This window comes from Mustela nivalis (genome assembly GCF_964662115.1).
Source record: "Mustela nivalis genome assembly, chromosome: 7".
Lineage (NCBI taxonomy): Eukaryota > Metazoa > Chordata > Mammalia > Carnivora > Mustelidae > Mustela > Mustela nivalis.
In genome coordinates this window covers 8,795,496-8,816,525 of record NC_139026.1, presented here as the reverse complement: position 1 = coordinate 8,816,525, position 21,030 = coordinate 8,795,496, and the positions used below count along the sequence as shown (strand labels likewise).

Here is a 21,030-nt window from a genome sequence, read left to right as displayed (position 1 = left end):
CAGGGGACCCACTGCAGAATTAGGAGCTCAAAGCACACCTGAGCCCTCCCTGCTGGGGAGTCAGGAGAAAACACCAGAGTCCTAAGGCCATATCCACACTCCTTTTCTCTTCCATGCATTCATCAGACAAGTGGAGAGCAGCCCCTGGGCCCAGACTTGGCGGCTCAGGGGTGATGAGGTGACTCCACTCCCCAGAGAGCCTGCCTCTCTGGGAGCTGGCCGGAAGGCCTCCTTCCTGCGTTCCCCAGCCAGGCTGTCCCAACCCCCTCTGACATCCTACTTTCTCTTTCTCTTTGCAATAACGCGGGTCCTGTTGCATGGTGGGGCTCCACCCGGGCGCAGCTCTGTCTCAGAGAAAGAGAGATGTTGGGTCTCTGCCCAAGGAAGTGCAGCCACCCGAGGGCCCTCCCACCCCACCCCACCCCATGCCACCCCACCCCCCTAGGCCAAAGCAGGAAGGAGGTGGGGCATCCCCAGCAGTGGCCTGGGAGGTATCAGATCTGGGAGCTTTCCTAAAGCAAGGCTGGTGAGAGGAATGGACCCCTGGCACCACGACCCAAGGTACCGGCCACCAGTCTCCCTGTCTGCGGCTCTCCCACCCCCTTCCGCAGCAGCTCCCCCTTCCTGGTAGCCCTGCCCACGTCTGCCTCTGTCCCTGGCCTCCTACTCCTGCAGTCCCTCTTCCCTGCTCTCCCTGTCTGAGCTTCTTCTCTGCAGGACCCACTCCTGCCAGGTCCTCACCCTTTTCTGGGGATGCTCCCACTACTGCTTCTGAACATGCCCCTCCTGTGCCTCTACCCAGCCGCTTGGTCCTCCAGACCAGCCTCAGGGTCTGAAAGTCTGTGGGGCCTACCCCTCCCGACCTGTGTAGGCTTTCTTCTGGAAGTTTCTGTGCTCTGTTCACACTCAGAGTTTAACTAAAGGATGGGCGGAGCAGTGGGTGGATTTAGTTTGAATCACTTTGATGGATTTTTCCAGAAAACGTACACCGTTATAAACACGATGGGAGCTTAGCTCTTAGAGGCAAGGGGTGACGTCACCTGTTGCGGGGCTCTCCCAATCACGGGCAGACACTTAAATGCAGTTAGTTCTCAACCTTACCCCCAGCCCAGCTTCACTTCACGCAGCTGGGGGGAAGATGCCACAGTCAGGAGAAACACACATCTTTAAATAGAAATGGAGGAAAAGGCACATGGAGGACAGCATCCTGCTGCCACCACTGTCATGGGAGGTTCTTGCTGGAAAGAGCCTGCCTGGGGACCCACCACAAGCCCATCACTCACCAGCCCTGGGCGGGGCCAGGCCACTCCACCTCCTGCTCCTTCCTCCTTCCCTCTACAGGTGGGGTGACTCCCTGGGGATCTGAGGAGGACTCTGTGAGACTAGATATTTAAAGCACTTAGAATAGTAACCTGGACGTCTGAAGGTATCCATTAACCTGATACAATTAAAAAAAAAATGCATTGGTTAAAAAATCAGGAAGGAATTGCATTGCAGAATTAGAAAAGCTGTTCTCGGGGCTCCTGGGTGGCTGAGTGGGTTAAAGCCTCTGCCTTCGGCTCGGGTCCTGATCTCAGGGTCCTGGGATCGAGCCCCACATCAGGCTCTCTGCTCAGCAGGGAGAATGCTTCCTCCCCTCTTTCTCTCTACCTACTTGTAATCCGTCTGTCAAATAAAAATAAAACTAAAAAAGAAAAAAACTCCCCTCTGGGGAGGGGGGGGGGTTCCTATTTACCTTTGCAATTTTTCTAAAGGGTTGGGGAATGCATGAGCAGGAAAATCAGTGTGGCTGGAAGGAGCAGGACGGTCCCTGTCCCTGCTGTCCCTGGCAGTAGCCGCCTCCTCACCCCCTTGCCCCATCCATCCTGGAAAAGCAGAAGGCAATGCTCAGGACCCCAGAGTGGGGAGCTGGGCTGGGAGCCGCACCCACCTCACCCCCCACTCCCCCAATTCCACCCCCACGCCGCCCTGGGATAACTCCAGGGACCACTCTCTGCATTTTCTGTTTTCTTTTGCCCCCAGAGACCCGCTGGAGACGATAAGTCCTGGAACCTTCCTCTTCCACTTCCCAAGCCTGTGCTATGCTTACGGGCGGAAACTCTGCTACCTCTGTTTCCAAGTGGAAGGAGAGGGGGAGGAGGACTCCTGGTATGACCTGGGCATCTTTCAGAACAAGGTAAGGCCCTTGACAAGCAGGAGCTGAGTCAGCTGGGAAGGTGGGATAGAATGGAATGAGATGTCGCACAGGGGCTCTCCGCGGGGCTTGCTCCTTCCTCCTTCCCCGACATCTTCCTACCATTTTGGCCCACGAGCTCCTTGCTTGACCCTCCTGGAACTGGAGACAGGATAGGTTTGACTTAGCCCGTGAGCCTTGTTCAGAGTGTCCGCCGGCATCCGTCTCCAAGTCTTCTCATGGAGCTCGGCCTCTAGCAATCTTGGACGAAAGAGCATCCTTAGAATGTCAGGGCCATTGGACACCGGAGCATTTTCTGCCCTAGTGATGGTTCTGCCGGTCGGGTCCTCCCCCGTCGCACCTCGCACCCGTCTGGACCCATCTGGACCCGTCTGGACCTCTGGTCCCTCAGGGGAGTGCCCGCACCCCTTGTCTGTCTGCCCGCCCCAGGTCTGCTCCCAGACCTGTTCCCTAGAAGGCTGCCACTGCACCCTGACCAGCTTCAGCAGGTGCTGGAGCCAGGCCACCCCCACCCCCTGCCCTGGCCCCTAACCACCTGTCCCTCCCGAGAGACCTGCCACCACACCACACCCCTGCCCTCTCCTCTCTCCTCACACTGCAGGATTTTCAAAGCCTCTTTGCAGGAGAGAGCCTTTGTGGGCTGGGTCAGGGGTACCCCAGTACTCGCCCAGAGAAACATCAGGGTCACATATGTCATTTGAGGTCTACTAGTACCAGTGTTCAAGGACTTAAGAGAAATTGATAGGCTTAGTATTGGTAATGCATTGGGAAATAGATCTAAGAGATTATTTCAGGTTATAAATCATCCAAAAATTCCTCACGAGGTCCTTTACATTCATCATTTTTACTGTCATTGGAACAAGACGAGTATTTCCACTTGCCCCACATCTCAATTCAGACAAGCCACGTGTCAAGTGTTCTGGAGACACCTGGGGCTAGAGGCCCCCCTGCGGGGCAGCATGGCTGTGCGGCCCTCCCCAGCAAACAGCACCCATGGAACCAGCCTGGACCCCAGTGGGCCTGGCCTGGGGCCAGTAGGATGCCTGTAGGATGGAAGGAGGGGTGGATGGTTGGGTGGATGGATGAAGAGTGGATGTTGGAATTGATGACTGATGTGGAAGGAACGGCCCAGTCAAAACTGACAGTGCAGCGAGCGATGGAAAGGAAGGATACATCAATGGACGCCGCACCCCTGGGCTCCTGCCCGCTCACCCTTCCTCCCACGGCAACCAGCCGGACCCACCGCCCGCTTCGCCAGCCAAGAGGATCCCCTTCTCTTCTCCGCCTCTCCCAGGTCTATCCCCAGGCTCCCTGCCACGCAGAAGCCTGCTTCCTCTCTTGGTTCCGTGACCAGAATCTGCCCCCTGAAGAGCATTACCGTGTCACCTGGTTCTTATCGTGGAGCCCCTGTCCCAACTGTGCCGAGGATGTGATTGAGTTCCTGGAGGAATACAGGAACGTCACGCTGAGCATCTATACCGCCCGCCTCTACTACTTCTGGGACCCAGATTTCCAGGACGGGCTCCACAAGCTGTGGTGTGCAGGGGTCCATCTGGACATCATGTCCTTTGAAGGTGAGAGCTGAAAGAGCTGGGGAGACGGGACTGTGGGAGGGAGTAGGACTCGGCCAGGGGGTGCTGGAGGACTACAATGTCCCTAGGGAGAGTGCGTGGGAGGAGAGCCTGGGAAACTGAGGCAGGACTGGTGGCGCCTGGCAGGGAGGTCACGGGAGGGTCATGAGAAGAAGGCCCCCCGGGGCCCACCTGACAGCCCTCGTCCCTCTTTCCCTCAGATTATGAATACTGTTGGGAAACCTTTGTGGACCACAAGGGGATGCGCTTCCAGAGTTGGGATCTATTAAGAGATAATGATTTGCTGGCCGAAGAGCTCGAGAATATTCTTGGGTGAGGGCGTGCTCAGCCTCCTGGTCTCCCCCTGACGCTGCTGCTCCTTCTCCTGGGCTCCAGCCGTCTGCCCCTCCCTCCCCAGTCCCTCAGCCCCCCCCCTTCCCTCCTGCACACCATCTCACCGCATTAACCAAATCGTTAATAAACTGAAAGTAATGGGGCATGAGTACGTCTAAGTGTGAAACTCGGAAGCTGTAGGAAGCATCCTTCCTGAGGATGTGACTTCTCAGAGAACCAGGGTCCTTGCGGACGGTGAGCTGCTGGGTGAGGGCGTCTGCAGTCTGTCCTCTGTGCTCAGGGCAGGGGCGCCCCTGCTGTCGCTCAGCCTGTCCCTGTCTCCCCTTCTCCTAACAATATCAGGCAGACTGGATTCGGGCCCATCCTAACGGGTCTCGTTTTAACAACCTTCTTTTAAAAATCTGTACCTCCAAGGTCGTCGTGCTCTGAGGCACCAGGGTTGAGACTTTAGCTGATGGATTGGGGGGGGGGGGCACACGGTTCAGCCCAGACAATGGCCGAGGGCCTTTTGGAGCTGAAGGTGTATGGCAAAAGCAGGATCCTTATTCTGCGGGTCTATCTCCTGGGTTATGCCCGAGCTGCCCCTGCCTCCCCTGCTTCCCTTGCCAGCCCTCACTTCCCTGGACCCCTCCTCCCCAGCGCCACCACTTCTCTCCAGGTCATCACTGCACCTGCCCTCACTCCCATGTCTCTTGTCCCCTTCCCACATTGCTGCCAGAGGGGAAGCTTCAAGCAGGTTGCAGCCTGGAGACAGCCATGGAAAGTGAGCAAGAAATTAATTATTCAGTTTACACTTAAATAATTTTTTTTAATGTAGGATGGGGTATAGGAGGACTGAGGTCATCAGAACTTTTCAAAAAAGCAGGATCAAAAGTGGCAGGTGGCCGAGAATCAAGTCAGGGAGACAGGGAAACACGAGCAGTAGAGGTGAGACAGGATCATCTAGTTCTTTGCCCACAGAGCCGAAGACCCCTGGACACACTGGCAGGGGCGAGGGGAGAGGAGTCGGTGGCAGGGCCCCACAGGTTGGCCTGGACCGGGGCACGTTTCTCTCTCTGATCTTGGCCAGCTAGGTGTGAGTTGTTGGTGGCCACAGACCCCTGTCCTTCCCCAAGCCACCCTGTCTGTCCTGCTGCCTGGGGGCTAAGGGCACAACACAGAAGAGCTCAGGATGTCCCCCTCAGTCTGTCCTGCTGCCCACGCAGGAGGCACGTGGGGAGACACCCCTCTTGACTGCCTACAACCTCAAAACAGGCCAAAGTGTCTAGCTCAGAATATCCCCTTCTTCTGGAGAAAAGAACCAAGCAGAAGGCCAGTCTTAGAGATCTGTGGGGGCTTTCAGGACATTCCCTCCGAAACTGCTACCATCCTGCTCTGGCTTCCCCTGTTCTCTGCCCAGCTCCGATGGCCAGCGAGCATTCAGCCTTCCCCCGTGCTTCCTGCTTCTTGGGCCAGAGGAATCTTAGCTGTCAATTTGACCAACCCCTGAGTACACAGATCCGATCACTCGGAAAGTCCCGGACCCAGGTCATTCTGGAAGCTTCTTCCAGACGTTGGAAGCCGGAGACATGAGAACAGATCAGAGTAGAGGGAATGCCATTCCCTCAGACCCTCCATCTCTTTCCTGTGCTCCTATTCCCCCCTCAGGGCAGTCCCACAGCCTGTAGGGCAAAACCAGGTGTGTGTGGTTGGGGGCCACCAGATGGTAGAAGTTCTCTAGGGACTTTGTGTGTCTGCGGTCTGGACTGTGGGTGACAGGTGGCAATTCTAGGACCTCTCTAGTATTCAACTTATCCCAGTTTTTCCATCTGGGGGTCTTGGTGGACATGTGAAAGGCAAGTGGATAGCTTGTAGGACGCACACTTCACGTCCAGGTCCCTGATCCCTGACCTAGGAGGCCTTGTGGGGGCAGCAAGATCCCTCTTCTTGCGCCCCAGCCTCCAATTCCCAGTCCTGGAACATGGAGGAAGTGGGAGGAGCCAGGCCAGTACCCCTGGAAGGAGTCCAGCTCTGTGGTTTGTTTGCTGTGTGGCTCCAGAGAGTAGCTTAACCTCTCTGTGCTGGAACTTCACTGAAGATGTCCGGATAATGATAGGCCCCTCCTAAAGCTTCTGGGGGCTATGGTAGAGGATCTGCTCAACACACCTGCTTTCTCCAGGGTTGGAGATGAAGATCTGAGCCATAGACCTCACTTTCCAGATGCCCAGAGTCCTGACAAGATACTGAATGACTTCTAAGGGTAACACAGGGGTCATGAGGAAAGGGCTCCCCCCACTCCTCAGAGAGCCTGCCCCCTCCCGCCGCAGGAGCCAACCTCCTTCCTGATTTCCTCAGCCAGGCTGTCCCAACCCCTCTGACATCCTACTTTCTCTTTCTCTTTGCCGAAACCCGGGTCCTGCTGCACAGTGGGGCCTGTCTCCCCCGGAGGGCAGCTCTGTCTCAGAGAAGGAGAGAAGCTGGGTCGGAGCCCAAGGAAGTGCAGCCACCCGAGGGCCCTCCCACCCCTGAAACCAAAGCAGGAAGGAGGTGGGGCCCCAGGGGAAAGGGGAGGCAGCTGGGCAGCCAGCCAGCCAGCCAGCCGGGAAGGTCACTCCAGATGGGGGCTTTCCTAAAACAAGGCCAGTGAGAAGAATGGAGCCCTAGTGCCCCAGACAAAGGGCAGGGCGGGGACAAGCCCATCAGGAGAGGCAGCAGCAGAGGTAAGTCCGGAGGAAAGAAGGTGGGTGGAAGCCCAAAGAAACAGTCAAGCCAGGACCTCCCACCCCAGCTTTAGCCGGGCAGGAAAGAGGACTGTTGGGGGAGGACACTCTCAGAGAAGGGGCTTTCCCAAGGCCAAGAGCGCCTTGTGAGAGGGAAATGGAGCTGGAGAGCGCAGGGCCTGGGCCCGAAAGAGGCAAGCCTGCCAAGAAGCCTGGGGCAGGGCTGCAGGGACCAGAAGGGACCTGCTCGCTAGGCTCTCTGCCTCCTTCCGGCTCCCAGCCCGACTTTGCTCCCTCTCTGACACCTCGTCCTTCATTCTACCTGTCCCAGGATGCAGGGTCTGTTCCCTGCCTCTGGCCTGTGGGTACGACCTGGGCAGGTGCCCATCCCCCCACCTCCACCCAGATCTCACTGCCTCCAGCATCCTGTCTGCCTGGGTGCAGGGGGGAGGGGCTCTTCCCTAGGTGTGACCCCTGGGTCTTCCTAAAACACTTCATTTAAGCTTAGTGATAGACTTCAGATTCAAGGGTGATTGAGACAATCGCTGGAGTAAACGATCAAAGCGTATTTATTCATGCTATTTTAACTTGCACAGTTTTGCAAAGAACGCTCTAATTTCTGTAACTGATGGGAACAAGAGTTCATCTGCCTGCTGTTCAGGGAGCCAAGAAAGAAATGCCATGGGGTTTCTGTGCTGAAGAGACAGGCTAGTTGCTGGTGTGGGGCCACCCAGGAGAGGCAGGAGCTCGTGTTGGGAGGTCCTGAACTCCCCAATGGTTTGCAGGTAAAGGCATTGAAGGGCTAAAATTCAGAGTTAGGGGTCCCGGCTCATGAGTTCTTCTGATTGATCAGGGATGAGATAAACTTCAAGGTTGATGAACTTGTCTTTCTGGTACCAACGGTGTGGTTTCACCCAGACTGTGGTCAGCAGCCCTACTCTTCCGCTGTCCAGGTCTGAAGACCAGCTCAGCAGTTCGTATCAGTGATGCTGGCTTTGTTAGCAGAAGCAGAAACCAAGCACCTGGTAGCTAGGATGACCACTGTAGACCATGTCCGCTGGACAATGTTCATCATCTTAAGCAAAGCACCCTCTAAATTGCCTTGGGTGATTTCCCCAGCAATCTTTTTAATGGCAGGGCGACACGCCTTTCTGCAGACTTAATTCTGTGGCTGGTTTCATTTCTGCTCTGTGGAGGGAAAAATCATCTCCAAGATAAGAAGATAAATTGTTTCCCATGAAGATGCTACCAAGTGTGAAAAATTAAATTAGTCTTCAAATGCTTCTTACAAGTTGTGTCTATCATCCCTCTATTTTAGCTGTTCAAGGTCAAGCTTCGTGCTATTAAGACAATGCACTTGTCTAAACTTGGAAATATGTCAGCCTTGAGTGTCTGGTTTGCCAGGGACTGGGGAGCTTCCTGGGGCATGGGAAATTCATTGTCAAAACTGGGAAGCCAGGGAGCAGTTGGTTGTCCTAAGTGCCCTATGAGTGGAGGTTTCCGTTCTAAGCTTCATGCTGAGGGCAGCCGGGTGCCCAGAGAGTACCGGTTTCGGGGGAGGTCACTGGCAGGTAATCCAAGGCCACAATCCAGAGATGGCTTTTTCAATGACAGTCACCAAAATGCACCTGAAGCTTTACTGATGAGCGTAAGGGGGAGCAGAGATGGGTTTCCGTTGATGACATTAGTGGCTTTATTAATTAGCATAACAGATGACAGAAATGGTCTTTTTTTTTTTTTAAGATTTTATTTATTTATCTGACACAGAGAGAGAGAAATCACAAGTAGGCAGAGAGGCAGGCAGAGAGGGTGGGGGACGCAGGCTCTCTGCTTAGTAGAGAGCCCGATGCAGGACTCGATCCCAGGACCCTGAGATCATGACCTGAACTGAAGGCAGAGGTTTAACCCACTGAGCCACCCAGGTGCCCCCAGAAGTGGTCTTTTGTTGGTAGAATCCATGTTTCAGTGAGTTGGCTGTAAGTATAGGGGAGGCATTTCTGGCCTTGTAGGAGCAGGGTATCCCATAGTCTGTGCCCCAAGGCATGGCACCCTTGGCTTGATTCCTGTGTCTGGTTCCAAGCATCTGTGGTCGCCTGAGCCAGACTCCGCAGTTGGCCAGTTCACATTAGCTTGGAGTGAAGGGTCCAGCGGGCGAATGGGCTGGGGCCCCGTCAAGCTTCCCTCGCCCCTTCGGACTGTTTGGCATCTGCTTGGTCAGTAACCTCCACACTCAGGACGGACGGAGCTCTCATGCACCTCCCCGTGGCGGGCAGGAAGGCTGTAGTTCCGTCCACCTGTTTGTGTCTTTGCTGCGTTGAGAGCATTTATGGAAAAGAATCCCGTGCACACATGCCCGTGTGAGCCAGGCCACTGTGCTGCTGATAAACAAACTGCAATGTTCTCTAGAGTATAATCACAACTGGGGGTAAGACAAGCTCTGTGAGTCCGTCAGCCAAAGTCACTGTCACAATACTCCTGAAAGGCTTGGACAAACTTTACTCCACCCGAAAGTTGTTTACTTCACCCGAAAGTTGTTTGCGCCCCAAAGTGTTATCAACCGGCTACTTCTGCTTCTGTAAAAGTGCTTGCTCACCGCGTGGGCTAACTGGCTACTTTCGCTTCTGTTTGAATGCTTGCTTAATGGCGCGTGCCGGCTCCCAACACCAATCAGGTATGATTTTTTAAATTTAAAAAAAAAATTTTTTTTAATTTTTAAATTTGTTTGTACCCCACCCAAAACTTGTTTGTACCTGCTTATAAAAACCCTGCACTGACTCTGCATGACACCTCAGCGTCCCCGGCAAAGAGGGCGCAGAGGTCCGGGTTTGAACTCGCAATAAACGACCCTGGCTGTTTGGCTTTGACTCGTGTCTCTGGTGGTCTTCAGTGGAGGGCGTACAACGCACTCGGCATTACACTCCCTGGTGACAACAGTGTTTCCTGTCCACCAGCCTCTCTGCGCTTTGTACAGACAGTCAAGATTGGGACACCCACACCTAAGCAAAGAGCACAGTTAGAAGAAGTACCAGGGCAGCCCATCCCTCCACAAAGAGAGGGCTGTGGCATTGGACATCGGGGTTGAGATGTCTGTGGGACCTGAACAGAGATGTCTGGGGCACAGGACAAATATGGGTGAACCACAGAAGGACCTATGATGTCAAGTTCTTGGTGGGGGTGGGGGTGGCCAGCCAGCCGGAGGTATGTGGCTGCAGTGGGCATGGCAGGCCCTGTGGGGCACCCAGGAAGTGGATCCGGGTGTGGCTGGGAGAGCTCACCCTCTTCCTCCTCCCTCCCCACCCCAGGGGCCCTCAGGGGACCCACGGAGTTGGGCTCAGGAAGTGGCAGAGCCTGGACTAACACCCGAAGACACTCTGAGCATCTTTGGTTTTCTTCCTCTCTCGCAGAAGCACAATGAATCCACTACGACGAGAAATATTCTACCATCAGTTTGGCAACCAGCCCCGGGCCCCGAGGCCCTTCAACCGGAGGAAGACCTACCTGTGCTACCAGCTGAAACCACATGAGGGTCTCATAAAGCGCCTTCAAAACAAGGTGCGGGCTGGGGGAGGGGCTGTCTGGACAGGGGTGGGCCGTTTAGCGGGGTCTTAAGGGTGAATACTGAGGCTTTCCCAGGTCTCTGTCCTGCTTCCTGGGACCTTTCCATGGTTTTCCCATCCCTGGGCCTCCACAGAAGCTGTTCTCTCCAGCAGAACGCTCTTCCTGCCCTCATGGAGAATACAATCTTTTCTTGTCCTCTGGATGTCAGTTCATTCGCTGCTTCTGAGAAGCCAAGCGGTCTTCCAAGGACAGACCGCTCAACCCCACGTCCAAGAACTCCCTCTTAAGAACCTGCCTTTTGCTTTTGCGCCCACCTGCCCACCTGCCCCGTCCTGCCTCCCTCCCATTCTGACCTGCTCCTTGGGAACCGTGTTCCAACATCCCGATGTCCAAAAGGCAGGTCTGCTGAGCATTTGGGAATTGGGCCGTGGGGTGTCTGTCTGCCAACCCATCTCCTCCCGGGGTAGGGGGTTGGGTCTGATTCAGATCAAGCTGCGGGTGCTTCGGGGGGTGCTGAATTAATGGAGGAGTGAGAGAAGGAAGGTAGGAAGGTTCTTTCCCTGTCCTAGGCAAGTTCACAGGGCAGAGCCCCTTATCCCCAGTGGTGCCCTCACTATGTGACCTCTGGCCTCTGCGTTGTAACCAAACCTCTCTTCTCTCTGTCTGGGACCCTTCCTAGAAAAAGCGCCATGCAGAAATCCGGTTTATTGACAATATCAGGGCACTGCAGCTGGACCGGTCCCAGAGATTTGAAATCACCTGCTACCTGACGTGGAGCCCCTGCCCCAGCTGTGCGGAGGAACTGGCTGTGTTTGTCCAAGACCATCCCCACATCCGCCTGCGGCTCTTTGCCTCCCGCCTGTATTTCCACTGGCGCTGGAAGCATCAGGAGGGGCTGAGGCTTCTGCATAGATCCGGGATCTCCGTGGCCGTCATGAGACTCCAGGGTAGGGATAGGGCTGAGCTGTCGGGGATGGAAGGGTCTGCAGCTCCAAGAGGGAAAAGTCACTGGGGCGTGGGGGTGGGGGTGTGCGGTGGTGTGTGGCCGGCCTGAAGGGTGGCCCAGCTGAGGCCCAAGCTCTGACGCCACCAGGAAAGGCAAAGGAACGAGGGGTCCCTGGAATTGCAAGGCGCACGCTCCCCTGCCCCTGAGGGCTGACTGCCTTCCTGCTTCGTCTCAGAGTTTGAGGACTGTTGGAGCAATTTTGTGGACCACCAGGGCGAGCCTTTCCAGCCCTGGCACAAGCTGGAACAGTACAGTGAAAGCATAACTCGTCGGCTTCGGAGGATCCTTGAGGTGAGAAGCTGTCCCTGCTGCAGGGAACCTGCACCCCCCCCCCGCCCCACCACCCCTCTTCCCAGCTTTAAGGTCCCCTTGTCTCTGTCCCTCCTGTCTTTGCTCTCTGTCCCCACTGTCCCCCCACAGCTTTCTCTTCTCCCAACACCCTTCCCCGCGCCCCAACAGCGGCTCCCAGTTCCTTCTTTGTCTCCATTTTCTTAGGATCTTGTCCATTCTCTGGTTCCCTCGAGGCCTCCCTGTCCCTCTTTGACCTCCTGCCCCCCCGCCTTGGCTTGCTCCCCGCACCGCTGCCTGCCAATGACGCTTCTGTTCTCTTACTCTCTTAGCACCCCCAGAATAATTTAGAGACTAACTTCAGAAATTTGCACATTTGAGAACCATCAATCCCCTGAGTTCCTGGAGCAACTCAGTGCTTCACAAACTGCTGATTTTAGCAGCAACTTGTGAGTTCCACGGGCACACCTGAGCCTCCCCCGAGTCCGAGTCCGGAAAACCTTCCTTTCCTCCTTCGTTCTTTTGTTTGTTTGTTTGTTTGTTTCTTTTTTTTTTTTTTTTAATAAGTGGGTATGTATTTTTATAACTGAAAAAATAAACGTAATTTTTAAGACCATAAAAGTTGGGTTCCTTTCTAAAAGGGAAATCAGGACTGGTCCCCATAAAAAAATGAATACAAAGGCCTTTTTATCCTACTGCACCAAGAAAAAAAAAATGTGTTTGAGAATTCCCTGTGGAATCCAGAACAGTTGGGTCGTGTTGTCATCCCAGGACTCTGTTCCTGCTCAGTATCGTCTAAATAAATAAGATGAAACTGTTGAGGGCATGCAGTTGCTCACTGAACTGAATAAAACCAGTTGGAACAGTGTTATTTGGTGTTCTCCATTGAAGCAATAAGGCCCCAACACCAGCTGATTAAAACAAGAAAAAAGGAGGCACCTGGGTGGCTCAGTGGTTTAAGCGGCTGCCTTCTGCTCAGGTCATGATTTAAAGTCCTGGGGTGGGACTGAGTCCCCAACTGAGCTCTCTGCTCAGCAGGGAGCCCGCTTCCCCGCCTCTCTCTGCCCGCCTCTCTGCCTACTTGTGATCCCTCTCTCTGTCAAATAAATAAAGAAAATCTTTTAAAAAGGGGTACCTAGGTGTCTCAGTGGGTTAAGCCTCTGCCTTCAGCTCAAGTCTTGATCTCAGGGTCCTGGGATTGAGCCCTGAATTGGGCTCTCTGCTCAGCAGGGAGCCTACTCCCCCCCCCTGCCTGCCTCTCTGCCTACTTGTGATTTCTCTCTGTCAAATAAATAAATAAAATCTTAAAAAAAAGTATTAACTCCAGTTCATACAAAAGTCAGTTGTACTACTATGCCCTAATAATGAACAGTCTGAGAAGGAAATTAAGAAAACAGTCCCCTTTGGGGCACGTGGGTGGCACAGTCAGTGAAGCATCCAGCTTTTGATTTCGGCTCAGGTCATAATTTCAGGGTCATGAGATCCAGCCCTGTGTCAGGCTCCACGTTCAGCAGGGAGTCTACTTCAGATTCTCCCTCTGCCTCTGCTCCACTCTCCCCCTCAAATAAATAACTAAATAAGAAACAATCTCATTTAATCAAAAAGAAGAAAATACTTAGGACTAAGCTTAACCAAGCAGGCACAGGCCTGTAAATGGCCAATTACAAAACATTACTGGACGGAATCAAGGACACGAATACCAGGAAAGGTGTCTCATGTTCATGGCTTGGAAAACTTAACATTGTTAAAATGTCCACAGTACCCAAGGTGATCTACAAATTCAGGGCAATCCCCAGCGAAATCTCAATAGCATTTTTTGCAGAAATGGGAAAAACCATCCTAAAATTCCTGTGACATATTAAGAGACCCCCAATTGCCACACAAACTTAGAAAATGCAGAAGTTTGGAGAAAGATGCCAAGTTTCCAAAATTAAAAATCTGTATGACAAAGGAAAACTTAATAGTCCCCAATGCCACAAATAAATATTGCAAAACAAAAACAAAAAGAGACTGAGCCTCATGATAGAAGGTTTCAGTTTAAATCTCCTTCAAGTGTGCCTCTCAGTAAGGAAATCAGTCTAGATGACTCAGAATCTGCCCTCCCGACGGGCCTGAAATTTTTGTGTCTGTTTGGCCTATTATTTAAGATGTCTGGAGGGGTCAAAAGAATCAATCACACTAGACTTGTAATTGCCATCTAGGTTTTGAGGAACTGTAATTAATCACATTAATAATAATGTTTAAATGTTCAAGGAAATTGATTTCCAGAGTTCTATTGCTTTCATAAATTGTTCAATGCTACTAAGTACCAATAAAATTGAGTGCTGCCCTCCAGGCACCGAAACCTGGATATTAAAGAACTATCAAAATTGTATTAGTTAAACTGAGACTCCCTGAAAGTAACAGGAAGCCCCCAAACCAGGGGCTGAAACTAGCTAGGAACAGGGACCTCTGAGCATGGTCTGTTCACCACCAAGCTCCTAGGTCTCTGTTCACGTCCTCTGCCGAGGGAAGGCGCCCCCTGGGTTTGTGCAAGGCGGAAGCCCCAGAGGGACGTTTATCCCAAACAGAAAAAGTCCAGATATGAGCTGCTGAATGAGGATGGCCCAAGCTGCTTCCAGCTTTCCATTCTCGTTCTCGGGATGTGTGCGGTCTTTGTCCTCGTGTCCCCAAAATGTCGCGCAGTCATAACATCTGCGTTCTGCCAGCTCGGATGGGGGAGTGGAGAAGAAAGGGGCAGAGGACCCAGCTGGCTGTCTCCTCGGAAGAGTCCCAGAAGTTGTCATTTGGCCTTTATTGTCACATCTCATTGTCTAAGACTTAGTCATTCGGCCCCATCTGGCAGCAAAGGGCTCTGGGAAATGTAGCCTTTCTTGGGGATGGTCATATAACTTGGGGGAAGTCAAGGGTTATACACTGGCAAAAGAGAATAGAGTGGGACAATGAGTCTCTGTCACGTAAGTGAGAAAGTATCTAAAAATAAATGTGAAAGGTGTGTGTGCTGAGCAGGATCGCATCCCCTCCGAAATGCATGTCCTTTTCCAGAACCTCAGAATGTGACCTTATTTGGAACTAAGGCCATTGCAGATGTAATGATCTAAGATGAGGTCACACTGAAGTAGGGTGGGCTTTTAATCGAATACAACTCGTGTCCTTACGAGAGGAGGGGAGACCCAGACACAGGCTTGCAGGGAGAAGGGCCTATGAAGACCGAAGGAGAGTTTGGATCCACAAGCCAGGGAACACCAAGGATTGCCAGCAACACCGGAAGGGGAAAGGTACCACCTGTAGAAGATGCAAGAAAGATCCTCCCCTAGAACCTTCAGGGAAAGCACGGCCAGCGGACACCGTGATATCAGACTTCTAGCCTCCAGAACCAGAGAATACATTTTTGCTGCTTCGTACTTGGTCATGGCGCCCTGGAAATGAATACAGTGTATATAGAAATAGAGTTCTTGGGGTGCCTGCGTGGCTCAGTGGTTAAGGCCTCTGCCTTAGGCTCAGGTCATGATCCCAGGTCCTGGGATCGAGCCCCGCATCGGGCTCTCTGCTCAGCGGGGAGCCTGCTTCCCTTCCTCTCTCTCTCTCTCTGCCTGCCTCTCTGCCTACTTGTGATCTCTGTCAAATAAATAAATAAAATCTTTTAAAAAAAAGAAATAGCATTCTTGTGAACTAATGATCCCCAATTTATAAGTATTTACGTGGGGTTAGTGGAGTGATGCTATGCTTGACAGTCACGAAAATTATGAAATGCATAGGAAAAGCCCTAAGAAGAAAGATGTACACTTTATAAATACAATTTTATTTTTTTTTTTAAGATTTTATTTATTTGACAGAGGGATACACAGCGAGAGAGGGAACACAAGTAGGGGGAGTGGGAGAGGGAAGAAGCAGTTTCCCGAGAAGCAAGGAGCCCAGTGCAAAGCTCCATCCCAGGACCCTGGGATCATGACCTGAGCGGAAGGCAGACACGTAACCCACTGAGCTACTCAGGCGCCCCTATGGACATAATTTTAAAATGCGAATAAAGGACATAAAAATCGAAGCTACATGAAATGAGGAAAAATGTAATATCTTTACAGAAATTATTCTTTTTTCCTTTTCTTCTATAAATTCACAGCAATCCTAACCAAAATTTCCTTTGAATCTGTTTCTGTAATTGGGCCTGTCAGTTTTAGTCTCAATATGAAAAGAGAAAATCTGTAAGAACAGCCAAGAGAATTCCGAAAAAGAGTAACAATGCTGGGAGGGAAGAGGGTTTGCCCTATGAAGTATTTTAAAACTTTAAGGATACTGAATATTAAACATACCCTAAAGCTAGAAGAGTTAAACTAGTTTACAGGGCCTTCCGCTAGCCAAATCTGAGAAATTCTGAGCATTCAAGTAAGTAATAATATAATGAAAGATAGCCCATTGAATGAAATAGAAGACCATGAATCCGTACTAATATAAATACATAATTACATTGAAAATGTGAAGAATGGGATAGTTACATAGTTTCAAAAAATCTTCGGGAAATAGTTCCTCATTTCAACAGGAAAAGGAGATAGTGGACACCCCATTAATCAAACGATCCAGAGGACATGATGAACAATGGGGCAAACAGACATCGTGTGCAACGTCCCGAGGTGTCATGAGAACACAGCATCACCTTGGTGATGTCCCCGCGGAAGATGCATGACCTGAATCTCATCGAGAGGAAACATTGGATGAGCCACAATTCAGGGGCGGGCTTGTAAATTGCTCCCTCGCCCATCATTGGTCCTATAGCACCCCTAGCGGTGGGGAGCGGCATTTCGCTGGGTCAGTTGTTGCTTCCTCTCCTCCCAAACGAATGAAGAATTCTGTACGCAGGAAGGCGAGTTGGGCATTGGTGGTTAAGAGTTACGACTCAACCGTGTCCCCTGAAAAATTCCTTTTTTTTTCTTTGTTTTTTTTTTGGGGGGGGGGGGCGTAGGCTCCACGCCCAGTGTGGGACTGGAACTCACGACCCTGAGAACAAGTTCAAGAGCCACAGGCTCTATCCACTGAGCGAGCCAGGCCTTGAAAAGTTCCTATACTAAAGTCCCAATTGCCAGGACCTCAGAATGCGACTGCATTTGGAGACAGAGCCTTTAAAGAGGGGTTGAAGTTAATGGTGTCAGGGGGTGAACCCTAATCCAATAGGATCTGTGTCCTTATAAGAGGAGATTACCAGGGCACCAGGATGGCTAAGTGGGTTAAGCATCTGCCTTCAGGTCCAGTCATGATCCCCGGGTCCTGGGATCGAGCCCTGTGTCAGGCTCCCTGCTCAGTGGGGAGCCTGCTTCTCCCTCACCCTCTGCCTGCCTGTGCTCTCTCTTTTGCTCTCTCTCTCAAATAAATAAAATCTTGAAGAAAAAAAAGAAGAAGAAGAAGAAAAAGAGGAGATTAGGACACAGACACACATGGCAGGAAGACCAGGAGAATACAAGGAGAGTGGCCATCCGCATCCCCAGGAGCGAGGCCTCAGAAGAAACAACCCCGCCAGCACCTTGATCTCGGCCTTCTAGCCTCCAGGACCGGGAGAGAATTTATGTGTTGTTGAAGCGCAGCACTCAGTTCTGGCGGCCCTGGCGTATGACTACGGTAAGTGCCGGGGTCAGCTGCAGCAAGGTGCTGGCTGGGGGAAGGCAGGACTCGGGAGAGTCCGTGCACCCAGGCCCTTCAACGAGAAGTAGGTACAAAGCCAAAGACGGGGTAAAGGGGGTTTTCTCAGCTGTTGGAACCACCCTCCTCCCTGCTGTGCTCCCTGACCCTGATGTCCTCATCAGAAGCACACTGGGGATGCCCCCCACCGTAGGAGCCCCCCTGGCCAGTCATTTTTGGGGAGCGCCTGGCCTAGCTGACTTCTCTGTTTGAGCATCATAAGGCCCTACACAAACAGGTCACGACAGCCAGAGTGTGGAATGTTCTCGAGGTCTATTTGAGAAACTCGACTCGGTCGAAGCCAGCCACCTCCTCCTTCTCTGTCCTTCTGGATATGCGCTTTACCTTCTGCTGGTGTGCTCTGATGTTCCCTCTGCTACTCTGCCCTCGGCCACCTTTATAGCTTCTGGAAATTCTTCAGCCTTTGTCCTGTGTTGAATGGCCTTGCCTTTCCAGGTTTCTAGTTCTGCTAGCCATAATTTCTTGTTTTCGTTTTCATTTTGTTGATTGGTTGCTCAGTTGTCATCCTACTGGGATTTTAGGAGGAGCGAGAGGTAAAGGCTTGGCTCGGCTTTGCCCTCTTGAGCCAGAAACGCGGGTGGTGTTGGCTGGACGGTTGGACAGATAGAAGAAGATGGGAAAGGGCATGAAGAACCGAGTGGATGAAGAACTCTCACTCTTTCTCGTGGGCAAAGCACAGCCCTAGTAACCGAGGGTGGGCAGGTGGACGGCTCCAGGGTCAGCCTGATCGCTGGCTTAGTCGTTCAACCAGACTTTTGCCTGCCCTTCCTGGCCGCCCTGAGACTCCCTGGGCCACATGGCTTCCTCGGCAAGACACCTTCCTGTATGGGAGTGGGCCGGGTCCACATCCCACTCGCGCCCTCCCAAGGCCTGAATGCACGCAGTGCGGAGAGAGGCGGAAGAAACCACTGGAAGCCACTGGCTGAGGGCAGGAGAGATGAAACCCAGGAGCGCAGGGCCGGGAGGATCACACCAGGCTCAGACGGCATCTGATTCCGTCTAAGAAGGGGGTACCGGGAGCCAGCCGAAGGCCCTGTTGTGAGATGCAGGACTGTGGGCTGGCCTGGGACCCGGCTGTCTCTTCCCCTTTGCACTCAGATTAACAAGGACCGTTGGGAGACCTTCAAAAGACAGGACAGCTGCGGGCCACCCCAGCGGCGTCCCAGCAAGGGCGGCCTCCCTCTCTTGCCCCCACCGTCCGCGGACGTGGTCCTCCTCTCATTTCTCCACCGTAGCTGGTTCTCCACGCAGCCTCTCCAGCGCTGGTCCCTCAGCGTCCAGCTTCCGCCCCGCTCCGATGCCCCTGCTCCTCTGATCCAGGGTGGGACCTCTCTCCTCCTCTGCCCAAACACAGCTTGGAAATAGGAGTGACTCGACGCTCCGAGCATCCTGGATGCTGAGGGACACATCCCCGTGGGTAAGCAGGTCTGCCTCGGGCCTTCTGGAGGAGGCTTGAATGCTTCTCAGAAAGTCCACGTGGAATCAAGTCCCCGTTGCCCATAGCATCGACCTCAATAGCTCCCAGCCCTCACTCCTGCTTCCTAGAAGGACCACCTCCCAAATAAAGCATCCACACCCAAGCCTCGCCTCCGACTCTACTCCCCCGGATGCGGTACCAGCTCACGGGGGCTGCCACAAATGAGGAGGGGGAGGTCAGATGGCCCCAAGCAACAGAAGTCTATTTGCTCATGGCTCTGGAGGCTGGAAGCCCTCCGTCAAGGTGTCGGCAAGGTTGGTTCCTTGAGGCTGTGAGGGAAGGACCTGCTCCAGGCTGGCTTGGAGACAGTCGTCCCCCCTCATGTCCTCCTGTACTTCTCTGGGCCCCAACTTCTCATTTTATTAGGACATCAGTCACGTTGGATCGGGGCCCATCCTCTGACCTTGCTCTCACTTCATTATCTCTGTAAAAGAACCTGCCTCCAAATAGAGTCGTATTCTGAGGTACCGGAGGTTAGGGCTCTTGTATAGGAATCTGGGGAGGCAGGGGGAGGCGGGGACATCACAGAACCCTGGGGACGGTGTGGGCTCAGTGGGAAAGCCCGGAAGAAGAAAATCGCAGCCAGTTCGGCCGCTATGGGTTCAGGCTATGCTGCGAACTCCAGAGAGCCTCTCGGAGGCTTTTTGTTTGGGAAAATAGAATTATTTCCGTATTTTTTTCCACATGGGGCACATCTCGCAGACCACTGGGCCCAATATTTAGCCTTGAGAGGAGCAGAGGGCACCGCATGTTGCCTGGACGGGCCTCTTACGCCACGTTGGGGACTGACAGAGAAGGAACAGTAGCCATTGCCCTGGGATGAAAACATTTGGGATGAGGGGTTTGAGGAGTCTTCTGGCCACTGGGGCTGGCAATGTGCAGCCGGTCACTGTGACTGGGGAAAGCAAGGCCTCTTGCCCAGTGAGCGTGGGAAGGCCCTGCCCGGGGCAGGAACCTCTCCAGATTACACTTTTTCTTCTCAAGATTCACCTCCGCCTCCTTTCCTGACCCCAGCACAGACCAAGCAGGGAAGTCCTCCCAGGCCCAGGAGGAAATCACTCACCCGCCCCCAGTGCTATGGAGCCGCTGACATCCCCAAGCAGGAACGAGGGGTACGCGTAAGGGGGGGGGGCTTGGGAGCTTGCAGGCTGAGTGGGGCAATAAACGGTCCAGGAGAGTACCCGCCCCCGACTTGGGTGTTACCCGCCTGACCAGGACCCCTGCCACCGGCCCCTGCACCCTGCCACAACGGCCCTGTGGGGCCAAGGCCCAGCGACAGCCCACTCCGGATGGAGACACTGTGACGAGCGGTCTGAAGCCCCTTTTTGATGTTTAGCCACTGGTAGCTTATAAGCCTCACTCCCCACTCCTCCCCTGTGCCGTCCAGGTGACTCATCTGCCGCGGGTTCTGTTGTGTCCCCGCCTCCCCCCCACCTCCCACGGACTTCCTGCAACCAGGAGCAGATATATTTCTGGTTTTTGGGCCACCAAATGGACAACTCTGGGAGACGTGGCTGTACTTGTCGGGTCATCTCAAGTGGAATGACACAGCTGCCCATAATGGTGACCTCAGCAATGTACCTTCCCGTGCTTTTCTTCCTTCCCCGACCCGTGCTACCCCACTCCTGCTCCTGGGATCACTCCCCAGAGAAAACCGCTGTCTTGGGCTCTGCTTCTGGGGGTGACCGAGGTACCTCCAAACCTGCTTCTCCTTCAGCCTCCGTCCAGATGAAGAACCACCATTCACTCCGAGGTCCAAACAAGACCCGGGCATAATCAGGACACCTCCCTCACCGTCCCACCAAACCACTGCCCAAGTCTTGACAAGTCTCCAACCTAAGTCGACCTCCAGCCTCTCTGTTCTCCCTCCTTCACGGACATGTCCCTGCCTGTGGCCATCACCACTCCCGGCCTGGGTGGCTGCGGGGAGGGCTGGGGCGTGAGCTGATTCTTTACCTCCTGTCACCAACCCTGTGTGCGCCCCTGTCCAGCCTCTGCCCTGAGCCCGGGGCGAACCTAAATGCAGAGAAGCTTAGAGGACTCTCCCAGCTGTCACTCATTTTGGCCCGGACCACCACCCTCTGGGCTCAGACAGCTGTGCTCAGCGTGGCTACACAGCAGAGGAGCGTTAGCTTGAGGCAGGCCTGGCTTCCAGAGCCTGCAATTACTGAGACCCGGGATACTGACCACCCCCT

General features: G+C 53.4%; 1 protein-coding gene across 1 annotated transcript; it reads left to right on the top strand.

Annotated features, from left to right (window-relative positions):
• Positions 1-294: 294 nt before the first annotated feature.
• Positions 295-12,291, top strand: LOC309868881 (DNA dC->dU-editing enzyme APOBEC-3B-like). Its single transcript, XM_082739023.1, has 10 exons — positions 295-561; positions 2,023-2,176; positions 3,489-3,768; positions 3,987-4,098; positions 5,767-5,797; positions 9,401-9,489; positions 10,223-10,370; positions 11,056-11,323; positions 11,558-11,673; positions 12,003-12,291. The coding sequence occupies exons 1-10, from the start codon at positions 536-538 to the stop codon at positions 12,048-12,050; spliced, it is 1,272 nt and encodes a 423-aa protein (XP_082595149.1). The 5' UTR covers positions 295-535; the 3' UTR covers positions 12,051-12,291.
• Positions 12,292-21,030: the final 8,739 nt, after the last annotated feature.

Excerpts from the sequence above, each read along its gene's own strand:
- LOC309868881 (XM_082739023.1), top strand. The coding sequence starts at position 536 with ATGGACCCCTGGCACCACGACCCAAG. Across the intron at positions 4,099-5,766 it reads GAGCTCGAGAATATTCTTGG|GGCAGTCCCACAGCCTGTAG; the intron begins GTGAGGGCGTGC and ends TTCCCCCCTCAG. Across the intron at positions 11,324-11,557 it reads GGCCGTCATGAGACTCCAGG|AGTTTGAGGACTGTTGGAGC; the intron begins GTAGGGATAGGG and ends GCTTCGTCTCAG.